Source organism: Haliotis cracherodii, unplaced genomic scaffold (genome assembly GCF_022045235.1).
Source record: "Haliotis cracherodii isolate W230 unplaced genomic scaffold, xgHalCrac1.p SCAF_11, whole genome shotgun sequence".
Classification (NCBI taxonomy): Eukaryota; Metazoa; Mollusca; class Gastropoda; order Lepetellida; family Haliotidae; genus Haliotis; species Haliotis cracherodii.
This window is the reverse complement of record NW_027266266.1, coordinates 11,312,423-11,333,196: the sequence shown is the minus strand read 5'-3', so window position 1 is coordinate 11,333,196 and position 20,774 is coordinate 11,312,423. Positions and strand designations below refer to the sequence as shown.

Below are 20,774 nucleotides of genomic sequence, written 5' to 3'. Positions count from 1 at the left end.
CCTGGGATCGAACCCCGGACCTTCCGCTCTCCGGGCGGACACTCTAAAACTAGACCACGGAGGCGTTCAAACAGTAAAGGCTATTGATAGCCACTTGCAGTATCATGGCGCAAAACTTTATATTTACAGCATACTGATGAAAAAGAAACAGCTAAAGAGGTAAGAATATTTTCCTCATCAAGATTGTGTAGGTGGAAACAAACATTAAAATAAATGTGTATAAATCAAATTATATTTGGCATAAAGTTTTTAAAAGTCAGCTGAGTCAAAAAACATGGATTTTTGTCATAGTTAAAGAGAAAGATAGTTAATATTTTAACAGTGACGTAAATTAATTTTCATTTATCGCTGATGTCTGAAAAGGTTTAGTGCTCATTATAATGTCTCTGAAGAGGAAAGCATATATGTGCAATGCATTTCATCAAATCTTTCTAACCAATTAAACAGTGACCTTTTGTTTAAGGTGTATAGTTTTATCTATCAAATATGATACAGCTGTTTGGCAAACAAAAGTAAATTCACATTAGTCTTATCTTATTTTCTGATAGTAATATTTGACTTTCTGTAAAAAATATGAAAGTATCTAAGAGGCAGTAAAACAGAAACATGGGAAAATTAAAAATTGAAACGTCTTATCCATGTTTTATGTTTTACAATGGACCAATGTCTCACTCTATTGACACTCACCATTCTCTTGTCACTCATCACTTACTGATCACTCTATGTCTCTCTCATATCTCTCTTATATCGCTCTCATCTCTCTCATCTCACTCATCACTCTCTCGTCACTTGATAGGTTCTAATCATACTCTCATCACTTGCACCACTCTCTCTCTCTCTCTTCTCTCTCTCGTGTCTTTCTTATTACCCTTATCACACTCTCATCTCTCTCTCTCTCATCACTCTCATTACTTGCCACTTTCTCATCACTGTCTCGTCACTTGCCACTCTCTCGTCACTTGCCACTCTCTCATCACTCTCTCGTCACTTGATAGGTTCTAATCATACTCTCATCACTTGCACCACTCTCTCTCTTCTCTCTCTCGTGTCTCTCTTATTACCCTTATCACACTCTCATCTCTCTCTCTCTCATCACTCTCATTACTTGCCACTTTCTCATCACTCTCTCGTCACTTGCCACTCTCTCATCACTCTCTCGTCACTTGCAACTCTCTCATCACTCTCTCGTCACTTGCATCTCTCGTCACTTGATAGGTTCTAATCATACTCTCATCACTTGCATCACTTGCACCACTCTCTATCTCTTCTCTCTCTCTTGTCTCTCTTATTACCCTTATCACACTCTCATCTCTCTCTCTCATCACTCTCATTACTTGCCACTCTCTCATCACTCTCATTACTTGCCACTCTCTCGTCACTTGCCACTCTCTCATCACTCTCTCGTCACTTGATAGGTTCTAATCATACTCTCATCACTTGCACCACTCTCTCTCTTCTCTCTCTCGTGTCTCTCTTATTACCCTTATCACACTCTCATCTCTCTCTCTCTCATCACTCTCATTACTTGCCACTTTCTCATCACTCTCTCGTCACTTGCCACTCTCTCATCACTCTCTCGTCACTTGCAACTCTCTCATCACTCTCTCGTCACTTGCATCTCTCGTCACTTGATAGGTTCTAATCATACTCTCATCACTTGCATCACTTGCACCACTCTCTATCTCTTCTCTCTCTCTTGTCTCTCTTATTACCCTTATCACACTCTCATCTCTCTCTCTCTCATCACTCTCATTACTTGCCACTTTCTCATCACTCTCTCGTCACTTGCCACTCTCTCATCACTCTCTCGTCACTTGCAACTCTCTCATCACTCTCTCGTCACTTGCATCTCTCGTCACTTGATAGGTTCTAATCATACTCTCATCACTTGCATCACTTGCACCACTCTCTATCTCTTCTCTCTCTCTTGTCTCTCTTATTACCCTTATCACACTCTCATCTCTCTCTCTCTCATCACTCTCATTACTTGCCACTCTCTCATCATTCTCTCGTCACTTGCCTCTCTCTCATCACTCTCTCGTCACTTGCCACTCTCTCATCACTCTAGCTCTCGTCACTTGCCACTCTCATCACTCTCTTATCACTTGCAACTCTCATCACTCTCTCATCACTCTCTCATCATTCTCTCGTCAATCTCTTGTCACTCTCACCATTCTCTTGTCACTCTCTCATCCCTATCTCATCACTTGTCACTCTCTCATCATTCTCTCGTCAATCTCTCATCACTCTCTCGTCACTTGCCACTCTCTCATCACTCTAGCTCTCGTCACTTGCCACTCTCATCACTCTCTTATCACTTGCAACTCTCATCACTCTCTCATCACTCTCTCGTCAATCTCTCATCATTCTCTTGTCACTCTCTCATCACTATCTCATCACTTTCTTGTCATTCTCTCGTCCATTTCTCATCATTCTCTTGTCACTCTCTCATCATTCTCTTGTCATTCTCTCATCATTCTCTCATCAATCTCTCATCATTCTCTTGTCCATCTCTCATCATTCTCTTGTCACTCTCTTGTCACTCTCTCATCATTCTCTCGTCACTCTCTCATCATTCTCTCGTCACTCTCTCATCATTCTCTCATCACTATCTCATCACTTTCTTGTCATTCTCTCGTCCATTTCTCATCATTCTCTTGTCACTCTCTCATCATTCTCTCGTCACTCTCTCATCATTCTCTTGTCACTCTCTCATCATTCTCTTGTCACTCTCTCGTCACTCTCTCATCATTCTCTTGTCACTCTCTCATCATTCTCTTGTCACTCTCTTGTCACTCTCTCATCATTCTCTCGTCACTCTCTCATCATTCTCTCGTCACTCTCTCATCATTCTCTTGTCACTCTCTTGTCACTCTCTCATCATTCTCTTGTCACTCTCTTGTCACTCTCTCATCATTCTCTCGTCACTCTCTCATCATTCTCTTGTCACTCTCTCATCATTCTCTCATCAATCTCTCATCATTCTCTTGTCACTCTCTCATCATTCTCTCGTCACTCTCTCATCATTCTCTCGTCACTCTCTCATCATTCTCTTGTCACTCTCTCATCATTCTCTCATCACCACTGACCCCATACTGACCTGTCTCTCTGCCTCCAGTTCCTGCAGCTGTTGTTCAAGAAGGAGCCGATCTCTGTTGTTCCGCTGCAATATAAATACATGCGGTAGAACCAAGCTTAAAGAATGCATATAAACACACCCTCATATACACTACCAACACTTGATCAGCGGACAGGAATAATCATACGTGCCATCCTGTTCAAATACTGTAAATCTTGAAATTAATGCAAGCATGAATTAAATGCGAAAACTGAGAGTGGTCTTTGCTCGCATTATTAAACATCGCATTTATATCAACAATAAGACATTTTGGATAGCAGAAATACCAACTTAGACATACGCTGAAAACAAACAACTATGTATTCCACATCACTGTTTATTGAGCAGCACTTGTAACAGGTATATAAACAATGTCCTTCAAACACTAATTGCCAATTACATCCTTTGTATTGTCACTCATATTTGTCATCAGTGATCACACCTGCAAGCCCAGACAGACGCCACCCACCCAACACAGTGTCTTTGTTCTTTGCGACTGCGTCAAAGGCCTACACGAGCCAGCACGCATGTATTGTTTTAGCGAAGTACTCTACTCAGCGCTAATAAGCGGTGCTAATTGGTGTGTGATTGGATTAATTTTTAAGTTGGGGTAAGGTGAGGATTCTCCAGTAAAACCTGACAGAGGACATTTTGTTTAGATATAAATCCACTGAAGCTTGAGAGGAGGGGGTGTCGCATTCATATTGAGTCGCATTTTTGGCTAGGGGCCAGCGGTGGCATTCTTTTGGAGACACATTAATTTCACGTTTTACAGTATATAGGTTATGAGAATCACTTTTGTGTGTCATGGGAAGATACAACATGTAGCTATCAAATGCATCCTCGATATCCACAGGGCTCGCATTTCGGTAAACCTTCACTAACCTATGGATCCATTCTCGAGGTTCTCACCATTTTAAATTACCTGGCCTTGATTTTCATTTGGCTGTTTGATTGGCTACGCTACTCAGTCTAACGGAACAATCAGAATGTGAACTACAAACCAGACTCAATGATGGATTGGCGATATCAAAAACATAGCGACTAGTCTCATTGATTTCAATAGAATCTGCAAGAAATTCAACACTGAACAACTAATACACATAAGAAATCCCTCAAAAATATTCTGCCTGAAAAAGGATGCCTTCCTTTCCAATAAAACCAGCAGTGGCTTTGTTTTCCAGGCAATAGAAGTTACCTCCCTTACCCATTTTCTTGTTCGTCATTTTAACCTGTGATTGGTCGGTAAAATGTCAAGGAACATCTAGGTCAAGCAATGTGAAATCGACAGAGTGAGTGAGTGAGTATGGTTTTACACCGCTTTTAGCAATGTTCCAGCAATTTCACAGGGGACACAAGAAATGGCTTCACACATTGTACCCATGTGGGGAATCAAACCCAGGTATTGACAAGCGAACACTTTAACCACTCGGCAAGACGAGTTAACGCTTTAACCTCTAGGCTACCACACCGCCACTGAGAAAGCGAGGACCACACAAATGGATCCAGGGGTTATGTAGGTTCAGAGTCAAGCCCTGGAGATAGAGGATGCATCAAAAGTGAGGTGGTAGTGTCCTTCCTTGCACCTTCAGCAGCTGCATCCCCACTTCTTGTACCATGGTAACCTTCTTGAATTCAATATTTACATACCATATATGACCGTGGATAAGCCGATCTCATAGATAAGCCGAGAAATCTGTATCAAAATGTTATGTGAGGTAGATAAGCCGGACCCAAACATAAAACTACATCTCATCATGATCTGTCATCGGAAATCGAATATCAACAAGTCGCAAGTTAATCCTGTCGTTACACCATCGGTAATAAAAAGTGTTTATTTGTATACCTGGACTCATGTTTGTAATCTACATAATCTATTTTATAAATTTCAATCAAACTTTCATACAATAATATTTACTTTAATTTCGGCGAAATCGTGTGTCCCTCCGGTATTTACAACATCCGTTTGCCCCATCCTATAAGCCGCTTTACCATCTCACTCTTATTTACAGCAACCACGATCATATTACCACCATTGACACCTTGAACAAACCTTAGTTGACATTGTTTTAGTCTCAACAAAGTCAGTAAATGCACTATCATGTCACTGGATTTTCTGGTCCATTGATCATTTGATTGTCTGGTTTGTTTACAGGCCTTTGTTGCATGAAAGAAGTACTGATGTGTGAGGTCAGGCAACAAAGACTTACTTTTTTAGGCAAATTGTGTAAGTGGCGGGTGCTGCCAGTTGGGCAGGGCAGGACATTCCAATCCTTTTCGCGAACACCTGGTGCCATAACTGATTTTGAGCGATCCATTCATATAATATTGACTGTTATTTGCCTTTTACCATGTTCACACCAAATGGATCTGTTTCTGCGGATAATCCTGAATGTTAATCTCTGGTGTGTACAATTAATATTTACCAGACTATTTCTCATTATTACATTAAAGCAATGTTAAAATACAATTCTAAAATACCACTGAAATTAAGAAGCAGAAACTGTCTAGCACACAGTTTGGAGTGAGTTGGGTTTGAACAGTTTTCCAGCTATATCACGTCGTGCAAACTTGACTTTTGAGGAAATCCCGAGGTAATGCAGTCTTAGACGTTTACCACTTCAGTGAAACCCACAAGCTAGGATATGGTGCTGATAAACCTAGAACCATAATCAGGCCGAACTTGGGTTTAAACAAAAAGACATAGGTTCCTGGCAAGCCGAAAGGACACAACTCTGCACATCGAATAGCAGTGCCTTAGATCACAGGGACATATCTGTTAGTTTTAACTACAAGCTAATTCCAAGACCCCATACCTCCTTTTCTTCCTCCAGCTCCTTCTGCTGCTTCACGAGGAGCTCCTGCTCTTCCTTCCTCCTCTTGGCTTCTTCATCTGCTTCTTTCCGCCTTGCTGCTCTCTCCTTCCTTCTTTCCCACCATGTCAGCCGCTGGATGGACTCGTCCTTGCTGGCGTATGAGTGGTCAATGGCCTTCTGTATTGCTGATGACAGAGACAAGCGGCATGTAAGTGAACTGGGGATTTTGTGCTTTAAGGATGCCTGCTTAATATTCCATCTGCATACAAGCCAATGAGAAGGGAGCACAGTGTACTGATGTCCTCTTGGTATCTATGCACACTGGATGACAAATCACCTGCTATCTTTAAGCATATGGGACCATGGTGTGTTGTGTGTGTGCGTGTGCACGCGCGCGTGCGTGCGTGCGTGTGTGTGTTTCTTGTTTGACGCCAAACTCAGCAATATTCAAGCTACATGATGGTGCTCTGTAAATAATCGACTCTGAACCAGACAGTCCAGTGATTGACATCATGTGCATAAATCTTCTAAACTGGGATACGATGACATGTAATCCAGCAAGTCTGACCACCATCCCGTTAGGCACCTCTTACGGCAAGCATAGTCGCCTTTTATGTCAAGCATGGGTTGCTGAAGATCTATTCTAACCCGGACCTTCAAGTGTACTGGACCATGGTGACCCCTACTCCCGTCTGCATCCAAGCATGATATAAAGGGACTAAGATATGTCAGATCACCTTGGCATCAAAGCACACTGGGAGCATCTGAAGTGAAGTGAGGAGATAAAAGGGTAGGTTGGTAGGTACTAGGGGTGACTATTGGTCTGGAAATCACTATTGTGATAACTATTGATATTGCAAGCAACTATTGCGATATATATCGATAGTTTTCAGTGTATCGTTTTAGATGGATTTTAGAGTTGAATTAAACCTTGGAACTGAAGTTTTCTTTAAATGTGATAACCATAACAACAAATAAAAAGAAAAGTTTGAGATATGACTGATTAGTTTTTTCTTTACCCTAATAATTTAAGAAAAGCAATTTCGACATTACCATGTGTAAATTACTACCACTCATGATCAAATGAAAAACAAATTTGAACAGCATTGCATGTATTTTATTGAAACTGTAAAACAATCGAAACTATCGATATTCCTTATTGAAATCGATACTATTGATTAGAAACTGATTTAACAATCAATTTCTTGACTTTAAGTGCTTACCAATAGCGATATATCGATATTTCGATTTATCATGACACCCCTAGTAGGTACGTAGGTAGGTAGGTAGGTGGGGGGGGTTAGAGAACAAACAAACACCAGTAACCACAACATGTTTTTTAAAGATAAGACAAACACTCTTGACTCTGTTAGTTCACACTGACAACACAAAACATTACTAGCTGGAGTCCGTACTGACGGAATCATTGCAAGTTATTGTACCTGATATCCATTCATTTCTGGACTTGAGATCAGGGGCAGACAACTCATACTGTTTACCGGAGGTGTGCAGGATGAAACGGTTGGTTTTGGTGCCGATCTTATCTGGCAATGGCTGGAGGAGGAAGAAAGTTCATGCAACATCAAACAACATCCATGCATTTGGAAACAACATCAAAACAAATCAGGAAAATATATGATGTGCCAAAATGGCAATGCAGCTCACCTTTCACAGGTGGAACAACCTTTGTTATCAAAAACGAATATCTTGTAATATTACATTTTTCAGTTCAAATTAAAGCAGAAGCTCACCTGTTTAACATAATTCAGTCTAAAATTATATTTTATATTAGTTAGATCAGAATATACATGCTTGGAGTGCGTGAGTGAGTGAGTGAGTGCGTGTTATGACAAGTTAGTGAGCCTGTGGAAGATGCCTGGAGTGAGTGAGTGAGTGAGTGAGTGAGTGAGTGAGTGAGTGAGTGCGTGTTATGACAAGTTAGTGAGCCTGTGGAAGATGCCTGGAGTGAGTGAGTGAGTGTTATGACAAGTTAGTGAGCCTGTGGAAGATGCCTGGAGTGAGTGAGTGTTATGACAAGTTGGTGAGCCTGTGGAAGATGCCTGGAGTGAGTGAGTGAGTGAGTGAGTGAGTGAGTGAGTGAGCGAGCGAGTGTTATGACAAGTTAGTGAGCCTGTGGAAGATGCCTGGAGTTTGTGAGTGAGTGAGTGAGTGAGTGAGTGAGTGAGTGAGTGAGTGAGTGTTATGACAAGTTAGTGAGCCTGTGGAAGATGCCTGGAGTGAGTGAGTGAGTGAGTGAGTGTTATGACAAGTTGGTGAGTCTGTGGAAGATGCCTGGAGTGAGTGGTTGAGTGAGTGGTTGAGTGAGTGAGTGAGTGAGTGAGTGAGTGAGTGCGTGTTATGACAAGTTAGTGAGCCTGTGGAAGATGCCTGGAGTGAGTGAGTGAGTGAGTGAGTGAGTGTTATGACAAGTTAGTGAGCCTGTGGAAGATGCCTGGAGTGAGTGAGTGAGTGAGTGAGTGAGTGAGTGACAAGTTAGTGAGCCTGTGGAAGATGCTCAGTTGATATCCTACATCCTAATCCTGTTCTTAGCATTTGATCTAAGAGTTCCAGATGTAAAAATGGGCCTTTTGAAAATAAATTTTTTAACAACACACTCTTATCTCCAGAAGAAGCACGGAACGTAATTGCCCTTTCTGCAGATGTTCCGACACAGGAACATTTACTGAATTGTTCAGTGATGTAGTGATCCATACAGCCAGAGCTGCGGATAAGCTGCGTCTTTGCGTAAAATGCAAACCCCAACCCCCCCTCCCCACCAAAAACTTTTCAAAACCCAATTACTTTCAATAAACTTGTGTACAGAAACGCATGCATTAAATGAAAAACTCAATTGTTTGAAAACAGCACACATAATTACCCAATGAAGATTTTTCAGCATGCTTACAATAGAGCTAATTTCCGAAACACAATTTGGAGCCAATTCACTTCCAAGTCAAGCCTATAATTAGAACCGTTATATACATCTAAACATTATTTCATTTTTTTTTTAAATCTCAAAATGCTTACTCATTTTAGGAAAAACCCAATAGAGTGATGAATAGATGAGTGAAAAAATATCAGTTACCCAATGAAAAATGTAATAACCCTAATACAACAGAAACCTTCGAGTAAAAACTTAATTGCTCCAAACGTTATCTGGAGCTCTGATACAGCATCAACTACTCACACATGATCAGAGAAAGAAATATCACACAAACCTTATCAATCTTGCTTTAAAATAATACCAAAATATTGTCAAAATCTTTTTCAAATCACCTACAATATCTTTTCAATTATTAAATGTCACACTTGTTTTCTAGAATGGTATTTTGGGTTAAACAATTGACCCTCATGGTTCTGATAGCTGAAAAGCAACACATTTGTTTTCTTTACAAATTTCTTTTCACCAGTTGGCTGGGGTGGGTTGAAATGACGGGTGCCACCGGTGGGGCAGGACATGCTCACCTTTTCGCGAACACCTGGTATCATAACTACCGTATTCGACGTAATAAGCGCCAAGGGCGCTCTCAAAATTAGAAATAGGAGGCTCTTAAATAAATTTTGTGGTTTATGCTGACAGTCTGAACTGTTTATATACGACAGATATATTTTTCCAGAATATAATTGCCCATAAATAAGGGTGCATATAACACACGAGTGCGTATTATACACGAATAAATAAGTCTTGTGTAACATTGATCAGTCAGGAGGGATGCTAATTGGGATTGTTCACTTGCCAATATATTAGCAAATATCGCCGTAGGCGCTTATTAGAGCTGGGCGCTTATTACGTCGAATACGGTATTTGATAGAATACCTGGTATCACTACTATTTGATAGTGATTCATAAAAACATGCTCATGATACAGTTGGAATCGTACAGTGATTTCTATTGAATATGGAAAGGGTTTTGTTGCTTTATTCAATGCCATGATTGAGCAACATTCCAGCAATTATGATGATGGTTTGTAAATAATCAAGTCCAGACCAGACAGTCCAGTGATCCATGCATTTCATCAATTTGTTTTTGTTTGATTTAAACATTTAACTCTAATTATTTTACTAGCTCATAAAGGGAGTGAGTGAGTTGGATTTCACGCTGTTTGAACAATATTCCAGTTATATCATGGCGTGTCAACTTCACATGGGAGGACAGCCTGAAGATATGCAGTTCATAATCTCAGAGAGCTTGGGCAAATAAATATATACTATATTCTTGGATTATAGCTATTGGATCAAATGGTTCAAATCCGTAGATCAAAGTACGAAAGTGAGTGAGTATGGTTTTACGCCGCTTTTAGCAATATTCCAGCAATATCACGGCGGGGGACACCAGAATTAGGCTTCACACATTGTACACATGTCGGGAATCGAACCCGGGTTTTCAGCGTGACGAGCGAACTCTTTAACCACTAGGCTACCCGACCGCCCCTCAAAGTACGAAAGTGTGCAGCAGGTGAGGTGAAATGGGGATGAACGTCACATTCAAGATTACTGTACTTATATAGTTTGTTTGTTTGTTGTTTAACGCCGCACTCAGCAATATTCCAGCTATATGACGACGGTCTGTAAATAATCGAGTCTGGTCAAGACAATCAAGTGATTGACATCATGAGCATCAATTAAAGCAATTGGGATACGATGACATGCATCAACCAAGTCAGCGAGCCTGACCACCCAATCCTGTTATTTACCTCTTACGACAAGCATAGTCGCCTTTTACGTCACCATGGGTTGTTGAAGACCTATTCTGACCCGGATCTTAACGGGTCTGATTGATGACATGCACCAACCAAGTCAGCGAGCCTGACCACCCGATACTGTTATTCACCTCTTACGACAAGCACAGTCACCTTATACAGCAAGCATGGGTTGCTGAAGATCTATTCTGACCCGCAGCCTCAAGGATGGGAAGGCAGTAAGAAGCAATGTTATAGACATGCTTTCCACATATACAGATTGCAGACATGGTCGAAATATTGGAAAACAAGACTTAATAATACATTACAAGGTGGTCATATAGCCATTACGTTAATATTTATATATATTTTTAACTCCTCAGTTTGAAACTAAACATGAGGGAAAAAAAATTAATTTGGCCCGAGACTGCAAATGCCTGTGAAATCTTAAAGTGAAACGTGTTAAGATTGTCACTGGCAACAAAACATAACATAGCACACTTTTTAACAAGGATGCTGAAGAAGCAATTACATCATGTCAACATGGTGCAGTTTGTGCAGTGAAATGGAAAGAACACAACAACAAGGGACTGGTCCTGAGAGGTTCAACTCATTAGTTTGATGCCAAAGCTCTGTGTTCCACTATGTTCTGTTTTCAGGAACATATTGTTCACATTGGGTCACTGAATAAGTCATTAACTTGATGGATCAACAATACGTTTGTCTGTTTCTTTCTTTGTTGTTTGATGCTGCAGTCAGTAATATTCCAGCTGTATTGGGGCGGTTCAACAATTTGTTGCTGGATGGCTCAACCAAATAAAGGTATGTGTCAATAAGGTGACAGTGTGTGTCAGTCAGGTGACAACATGTTTCAATCAGGTGACAGTATGGCTCAACCAAATAAACGTATGTGTCAATAAGGTGACAGTGTGTGTCAGTCAGGTGACAGCATGTGTCAATCAGGTGACAGTATGGCTCAACCAAATAAACGTATGTGTCAATAAGGTGACAGTGTGTGTCAGTCAGGTGACAGCATGTGTCAATCAGGTGACAGTATGGCTCAACCAAATAAACGTATGTGTCAATAAGGTGACAGTGTGTGTCAGTCAGGTGACAGCATGTGTCAATCAGGTGACAGTATGGCTCAACCAAATAAACGTATGTGTCAATAAGGTGACAGTATGTGTCAATCAGGTGACAGTATGTGTCAATCAGGTTACAGGTTGTGTCAGTCAGGTGACAGCATGTGTCAATCAGGTTACAGGTTGTGTCAGTCAGGTGACGGTATGTGTCAGTCAGGTGACAGCATGTGTCAATCAGGTGACGGTATGTGTCAATTAGGTGACAGTATGTGTCAATCAGGTGACAGTATGTGTCAATTAGGTGACAGTAAGTGTCAATCAGATGACAGTATGTGTCAATCAGATGACAGTATATGTCAATCAGGTGACAGTATGTGTCAATCAGGTGACAGTATGTGTCAATTAGGTGACAATATGTGTCAATCAGGTGAAAGTATGTGTCAATTAGGTGACAGTAAGTGTCAATCAGATGACAGTATGTGTCAATCAGATGACAGTATGTATCAATCAGGTGACAGTATGTGTCAATCAGGTGACAGTATGTGTCAATCAGGTGACAGTAAGTGTCAATCAGGTGACAGCATGTGTCAATCAGGTGACAGTATGTGTCTATCAGGTGACAGTATGTGTCAATCAGGTGACAGTATGTGTCAATCAGATGACAGTATGTCTCTATTAGGTGACAGTATGTGTCAATCAGTTGACAGTGTGTGTCAATCAGGTGACAGTGTGTGTCAATCAGGTGACAGTATATGTCAATCAGGTGACAGTAAGTGTCAATCAGGTGACAGTAAGTGTCATTCAAGTGACAGTATGCGTCAATCAGATGACAGTATGTCTCTATTAGGTGACAGTATGTCTCTATTAGGTGACAGTATGTGTCAGTCAGGTGAGAGTATGTGTCAATCAGGTGACAGTATGTGTCAATCAGGTGACAGCATGTGTCAATCAGGTGACAGCATGTGTCAATCAGGTGACAGTATGTGTCAATCAGGTGACAGTGTGTGTCAATCAGATGACAGTATGTCTCTATTAGGTGACAGTATGTCTCTATTAGGTGACAGTATGTGTCAATCAGGTGAAAGTGTGTGTCAATCAGGTGACAGTATGTGTCAATCAGGTGACAGTGCGTGTCTATAAGGTGACAGTATGTGTCAATCAGGTGACAGTATGTGTCAATCAGGTGACAGTGTGTGTCAATCAGATGACAGTATGTCTCTATTAGGTGACAGTATGTCTCTATTAGGTGACAGTATGTGTCAATCAGGTGAAAGTGTGTGTCAATCAGGTGACAGTATGTGTCAATCAGGTGACAGTGCGTGTCTATAAGGTGACAGTATGTGTCAATCAGGTGACAGTATGTGTCAATCAGGTGACAGTATGTGTCAATCAGGTGACAGTTTGTGTCAATCAGGTGACAGTATGTGTCAATCAAGTGACAGTATGTGTCAATCAAGTGACAGTATGTGTCAATCAGGTCACAGTATGTGTCAATCAGGTCACAGTATGTGTCAATCAGGTCACAGTATGTGTCAATTTGATCACAGTATGTGATAATTTCAATGAAGCAGTAAACTACACTCCCTCAATACCAGCCATGTACCAGTTGTATAGGAAACAAACAAGGCAGGTTTCAGCATCCAACTGTGATGCTGAGTGGAATGTATCATCTTTAGTTGCAGTAAGACCAGAAACACCAATCAATAGAGATGTAAACAACATTAGAAACAGGACACACATCCTGAAGACACTGCGTACACCTGATCAATAATCGAACAATGCCCACTTCGCTGCGCCATCAGTTCAAGCACTGACATTACAGTTGCTATTGCAACACTATTTGCAAACAACACAACCATTTGCCACTGGTTTGTTTGTCAAAACTATGTTTGCTTTTATTTTTTGCCTTTGAAGAGAATAATTATAAGCTCACCTGGCCAATGAAATGTAGGATAAGTCGTTTCATCAGAAACCACAAACTTTGCGTCATATGAATTTGCTTAACTGATTGCCTGCCAACTACCATGTTGCCACTCAATCATGTTATGGTTTTGGTAGGAATTGTGAACTGTGCTCATATTTTTATTCTTACAAAAGTTACAAAAATGATAGCTTCATTCAAATTCATTGCAACTGTTTGCTTCCCTTCATGTTATGAGTGCTTCCTTCAAGATACAGCTGTTCACACACAGCCACGGAGTCCAGGAAAACAACGCTGTTCTGCAACAACTCTCAAAACATTTCAAAACAACCTATGTCCAATATCCACCTGTTTTATGTCCATGGTATTATTCCACTGGTAATCTGCCCCTTGCCATTTGACCAACTGTTATATGTCCATGTGTTAGATGTCCATGTCGTATATATCCATGTGTTATATGTCCATGTGTTATACATCCATGTGTTATACGTCCATGTGTTATAAGTCCATGTGTTATACGTCCATGAGTTATATGTCCATGTGTTATATGTCCATGTGTTATATGTCCATGTGTTATATGTCCATGCGTTATTTGTCGATGTGTTTTATGTCCATGTTTTTTATGTCCATGTGTTACATGTCCATGTGTTATATGTCCATGTGTTATATGTCCATGTGTTATATGTCCATGCGTTATTTGTCCATGTGTGATATGTCCATGTGTTATACATCCATGTGTTATATGTCTATTTGTCATATGTCCATGTGTTATATGTCCATGTGTCATATGTCCATGTGTCATAGGTCCATGTGTTATATGTCCATGTGTTATATGTCAATGTGTTATACATCCATGTGTTATATGTCCATGTGTTATACATCCATGTGTTATATGTCCATGTGTTATACATCCATGTTGTATACATCCATGTGTTATATGTCCATGTGTTATATGTCCATGTGTTATTTGTCCATGTGTTATACATCCATGTTCTAAATGTCCATGTGTTATACGTCCATGTGTTATATGTCCATGTGTTATATGTCCATGCATTATTTTTCTCCCAGTGTTTTCCCACTTCATTCATCCTGAAGGTATTTCCTCTGATTACGTTTATTGTCTGACAGCATCATACCTGGTATCATACCTGGTATCATACCTGGTATCGTGGGTTTCACCAAAGGGCAAATTAACTGAACTTCTGAGAATGAAGACTCAAAGTTTTTGGCCAAGGCTGTTATTATTTTTATATCACTGCATCTATGAATTGTTTGATAGGCATTACTTAGAAGTTGACGGATGACAAGGTAGACACAATTGTATGGATAACAACTTCTTTAACACTGTAAAAAGTGAAAGTTCGGTATAGATCCATATACCGTTGTCAAGCAAGACATCTATGATGTGTAGTTGGTTGGTTGGTTGGTTGGTTGGTTGGTTAACGCTGCACTCAGCAATATTCCAGCTATATGATGGCGGTCTGTAAATAATTGAGTCTGGACCAGACAATCCAGAGATTGATATCATGAGCATTGATCCACGCAATTGGGATTGCCTGACCTCCCAATCCCGTTAGTTGCCTTTCACAACAAGCATAGTTGTCTTTTAGGGCAAGCATGGGTTGCTGAAGACCTATTCTACCCCAGATCTTCACGGGTCTATGATGTGTGGTAACAACACTAGATGTTATATCTATCAATGCAAAAGTGCATCAATAATTGGATTTTATTAAACTCAAAAATAATTCATACTTCATTCTCTGTTGGTACATATTTTAAATTGGAGGTGAATTGAGCACAATGAATGGTGAGGTGAGGTGAAATTGGGTTTAACGTCACGTCCAAGATTATTGCACTTATATAGCGACGTGCATGCACGTGTGTGTGCACAATGAATGGTCTACAAACAGCTGCTTATCAACTGTTTGGTCTTATCTCATGGAATCAATCCATCATTCAGTTTGAGAATGGTGGCTCCATATAATGTGATCAGTCTGTTCAATATTGACTTTTATTTATTGTCGCTCACACAGTGTTCGAGTGAATCAGTGGCAGTGCTGAAATAATAATAATAGGCCATTTATATTGCACATATTTCCACACCACACTGGGACATGCTCAAAGCGCTATTATTACCCTGGTCACTGGATCAGTGTGCACCCAACAATCATTCTCAGCTCCATGGGGAGTATACTACCCAAGTTGCCTGTTAGGCGCTAAAAGGTTAACAATCACACTGTCATCCCATCCTACTGGGTAGCCATTCACTGCTGGGTGAACAGAGGCACATTTCAAACAAAGTCACTTGCCCAATGGTGGGGCAGGACCGAGGCCCTAGAAACTCTCACGAGTCAAGCTGCCGAACACGGTGACCCATCCAAGGACCCACCGAGACCGACGTTGCTTAACTTCACCTGACCTGTGCATTGTCCATAGGACCATGTGCCACCACGCGTTGTCAGCATCGGAGTAGTGAGTGAGTGAGTTGGGTTTAACGCCTCTTTTAATAGAATTCCAGTTATCATGGTTATATCGCAGCGTGTCAGTTTAACATGTTTAATGTGGGAGGAAAGCCCGGAGTGATGCAGATCTCAGACGTTTATCACTTCGGTGAAACCAACGAGCACGGGTATGGTGCTGACAAACCTAGAAACATAATCAGGGCGAACCAGGATTCGAAACCACTATCATAGGCTTCGGGCGTGCCCAAGGGAGGCAACTCTGCACAGCGAATCGCGGCGCCTTGGACGACTGGGCCACCCGTGCCCGTTAATGATTGTTGAGTTCACACTGATCCATTGATTGGGGTAATAATGGTTAGGCACTTAGAGCATGCTTATGCATGGAGTACATCGCCATATAAGTGGACTATTATTATCGTTATTGTTATATACTGTATTCGACGTAACCCACAGAATCGGAGTAAACGTCTGATCTTATTTTTGTTTGTATATCGTTGATCCTACTGCAGCCTGTGCCAAAACATTTTGTGGCTAATTGCCTGAACTTAGCTCTTAGCGTCATTTTCAGTCTATTTTAGTGTATTCATATTGTCTAATACACTACGATATATTCGTTCAACAACATCATTGATATAAATAATAAACAATAATGGTCCCAAGACCGAGGACTGTGATACACTCACTCTGAGTGAGATACTGTCTGTCCATGATACACAATCTCATGCTCATACAAGTGAATATATAAATATACATCGGACATATTTGATGATCCCTATCAAAGGTCAAAGGCAGATCCAGCATTTTTAAAAGGGAGGTGTTCAAAATTTCTAATCCTCTCTCAGTCAATTTCACTGCCTTAAACATACATTTGGTTTTCAAAAGGATTTTACTTGACTTAGGCTTGGATTATTGCACTTATATAGAGACATGCATGTACGTGTGTGTGTTTGTGTGGCTGCTTATACTCGTCCGGACTGATGCCGATTTATAGTGCTAGCTCACTGGAATACCATGCCGCAGTTTACTGACCCCGAGCCGACCAGTCCTTGTTTTAGCCCCTTAATGCCAAGCACCAGACAGGGTAACAATCTTTTAACGTCTTTTGGTATGACGCGGCCGGAGATCAAACCCCGGACCTTCCGCTCTCCGGGTGGACGCTCTACCACTAGACCACGGAGGCGGTCGATTAATGGCTGAAGTCCCAGACTGACATTGTGATTCATATGGTACCATGACTGCCTGTCACTGAAGCTAATATACAATTCTTGTCACCTTGCCAGACAGCATGCCACAACAACCGCTCACATGAACCGCTGGTTCAAATGGGCTAAACATGCAATGCACAAAACAACAAAAGAATGGTTTTCACATAGCCTTTGAAATATGAAAGTATTCATGACCTACTACTGATTGTTGTGAAAACATGTAGCAATAACACTCGCAAACAGATTATTTCTGCCAGCTATTCAAGCAGTACAAGGCCATCACCTCCAACTCATGATCCTACTTTAGGGACCGACCACTGGGAATTCGGCGGGGCTGGGATTTTATCAAATAAAATAAACAGTCCCAGAAAATACACCTACAAGAATATCAAATGGTGGGTCCCTTAACCTCTGTTTTATTTAGCTAATTAAGGTTTTACCGGATGTTTAGGTCCGTTGACACCTGTGCATCGGAATTAGAAGCATTCTGTAATTTTGACTTGCTTGCAGCTATGTTTGTTAATGGTAAACAAAATGCAACACATTTCAAATGTTTTTTTCTTGGTCATGTTAACTGCCTAGCAAATGCTCAGCAACACTATTCAATGCAATAGACAAAGTCCCAGGAAGAATAGAGTGCTCTTCTGTGATTGGCTAGCATATTAATATAAGATATCTATTTATCGATATCAGGATTTTCAAGCAGAAGAATTTTTAATTCAGATCTAATATCATTTTCAAAAGATTGTAGAGATGTCCGAATGTGCTGGATTGTCAGAATTGTTACTAAAATGGTAATTGTAATTTATGTACCACACAATTGGCGAAATATTCACAAACTTCATGATCAATAACCAGTCTTTGTTAAAAATGTTGCATCGACAATGACACATAGCAAATATAACTACAAGTAGTTTGTCAAACTTAGAAGCAGAGGTGCAGGATTTCTGCATCATGTAAAACACAAAGAAAATTCAATTAAAAAGAATGCAAGTCTACCATGTCCACAAACATCAAATTAACACAAAAACAATATGTACATCACCGAAACGCACACAAGCAACCGAAACAAAAACCTGCATCAATTTATCATTAGAGGAACTAAAACTTGTTTTTAAATCCATATATCCATGATATCTATGATATAAACTATTGTATCGCTGTGTATAAGGCGAGTTTTTCGTACCTAGAATTAGGGGGCTTTCAAGGGGGGTCGTCTTATACATAAAGATGAAGAGTTTTGATGTTTTTTTCCCCAAAACAGACATATTACTGTGAGCATGTAACACTGGAAATACCATGTCAGCAAATCTGTTGCAAACTAATCATGTTATTACATTGTCTGGTCATAAAAAGTGTTCATTTTATATCTGGATTATTGTTTGTAATCTATTTTATTCATTTGAATCCAAATTTCATTCAATATAGTTTATATTAATTTCGGTGAAATCTTATGTGAAGTGAGCGGAAGATCGCATAACACACCATAATTTATAGCAACCACGGTCAGATTACCGCCATTGATGCCTTGAAACGAATTTTAGTGGACAGAGAATGGATACATGTATATATATATATCATAAATGCCATACATTGACTCTATGAAAGTCATATTTGTTGTGACAAACAACAATTCATATTTGTTGTAGTTTGAAAATTTTATGTCAACATATATGTTTAACATATGTTTGTAAATGGGGTATATAAATTAGCATCGATTTTGTACAGGGGGATCGCCTTATACGAGGGGTCGTTTCATAGATGGCGATATACGGTATGTGAAACAAGATCCGTGCTTACCTCAACCTTGCAGGACTTTGTGACATCAATGGCCCCCTTTAGTTCTCGCTCGTCACACCCCGTGTAGTACCGCAACTCCTGGGCAGTCAACACAAACCAGCGCTCCTTCCAACTTGTCAGTCGGTTGCCAAATTTGACCATGTGACCCTGTGGGAACAAGAAAACAGCATTATCACTATCCCCTGCCATGGGGCACATTAGAATTTTGTTTGTTCATATAGTAGTGAATATGAACTATAAAAAGCCATTTAAAGTGTTAAAAAGAGATAGCCACTTGGGCTGCTTTACCTCATCAGAAAAACTGATTAAATGTGAAAAAACACTAAAGGTCCCTTCTCTAGAAAATTTTTTCTCAGTCTTGACAAGTATCTCTAAGATCATCTTCACAAGGCAAGAGAGTTAACTGACTTTAAAAGTCCAGTTTCCACCCTTTCCAAACTAGGCTGGAATTACTCAGCTCGATAGTAGCGCCACCAGCGGCTATTACCATTTATGTCCCTTCTTAGCCTCTCCTATGGACCAATCAGATTCCACATCTCATATCACTTGTGTTTGCTTCACACAAAATTGTGGCCCCCGGTCAGGACGATCTGATCGATAATTATGATCTATATTGTGATAAAACGGGTCTTACATCGCGAAATACATCAAATCATGTGAGCACCTTGATTAAAAACATGAAAAGATTTTGGAAAATATCTGTTGACAACGAGTTGGCAGTGCACATGCTTTGCAAATCCTGCATTCGACCGAAATCTGCACGACAGTTTACGAACCGGATTTCGATTTCAGTACGCGATTTTGATTGGACTATGCATAGACTCGCTAGTCCAGTCAAAATAACTCCATAATACCAACCTTGTTCTGCAAGGGTGGAAACTGGACTTTTATAGTCAGTTAACTCTCTTGCCTTGGGAAGATGCTCTAAGATATGCTAACTTCAGTAGTTTTTTTCTGAGAAAACTTGACCCCATTTGCAGACGCTAAGTAAAAGTAAAATAACATGGATCAAGGGTCATAACAAATAATTTAGAGGACCAATTTTTGAACTCAGTCTTGACAAGTATCTTTTAGAAAAGCATGCAAACTTTCATTCATGTAACTTCAGCAGTTTCTCAGAAAACTTGTCCCCATTTGACGCAGTTGAAAAACAGGGAGCATATAGGAGTTGAAATTTCAAGATACTAAGTTGAAATTTCAAGATAGTATCTTGACATTTCAACTTAGTATCTTGAAATTTCAACTTAGTAACTTGAAATTGCAAGATAGTATCGAAAAAAATATAAAAAATAAATGGCCCTAAAAAGCTTCTGTAGCATCTTGATATTTCAAGATTATTCACTTATTCACATATTTTTACATCTTAGGATGTTAACTTATTATCTTGAAATTTCAACTTATTATCTTGAAATTTCAACTTAGTTTCTTGAAATTTCAACTTAGCATCTTGAAAATTCAAGATATTATCGAAAAAAATATAAAAAAACAAATGTCCCAATAGGCTTCCGTAGAAAAATGTAATAGCCCAATAAACATGATAAAGGCAGAAACCCTCAAGTAAAAACTCAATTTCTCAAAAAGTTATCTGGTGCTCTGGTTATGATCCAGTCTGATCTTGGAGCCTGCACACTGTAGTGTTTCTGTTCACATAGTGTTACAATGTTCCAGTGTATCGTTGGAAAGAGAAAATA

The 20,774-nt window shown here is 40.0% G+C and overlaps 1 protein-coding gene across 2 annotated transcripts in view; it reads right to left on the bottom strand.

The window, feature by feature from the left end:
* LOC139456215 (switch-associated protein 70-like) overlaps window positions 1-20,774 on the bottom strand; it is a 56,499-nt gene that overhangs the window by 13,203 nt on the left and 22,522 nt on the right. For both annotated transcript variants that reach the window (XM_071237794.1, XM_071237795.1), the window contains exons 3-6: window positions 19,084-19,230; window positions 7,377-7,488; window positions 5,935-6,119; window positions 3,101-3,163 (exon numbers count right to left, since the gene is read on the bottom strand). In XM_071237794.1, the coding sequence (XP_071093895.1) occupies window positions 3,101-3,163; window positions 5,935-6,119; window positions 7,377-7,488; window positions 19,084-19,230 (507 nt within the window). The remainder of the gene's footprint in view (window positions 1-3,100; window positions 3,164-5,934; window positions 6,120-7,376; window positions 7,489-19,083; window positions 19,231-20,774) is intronic.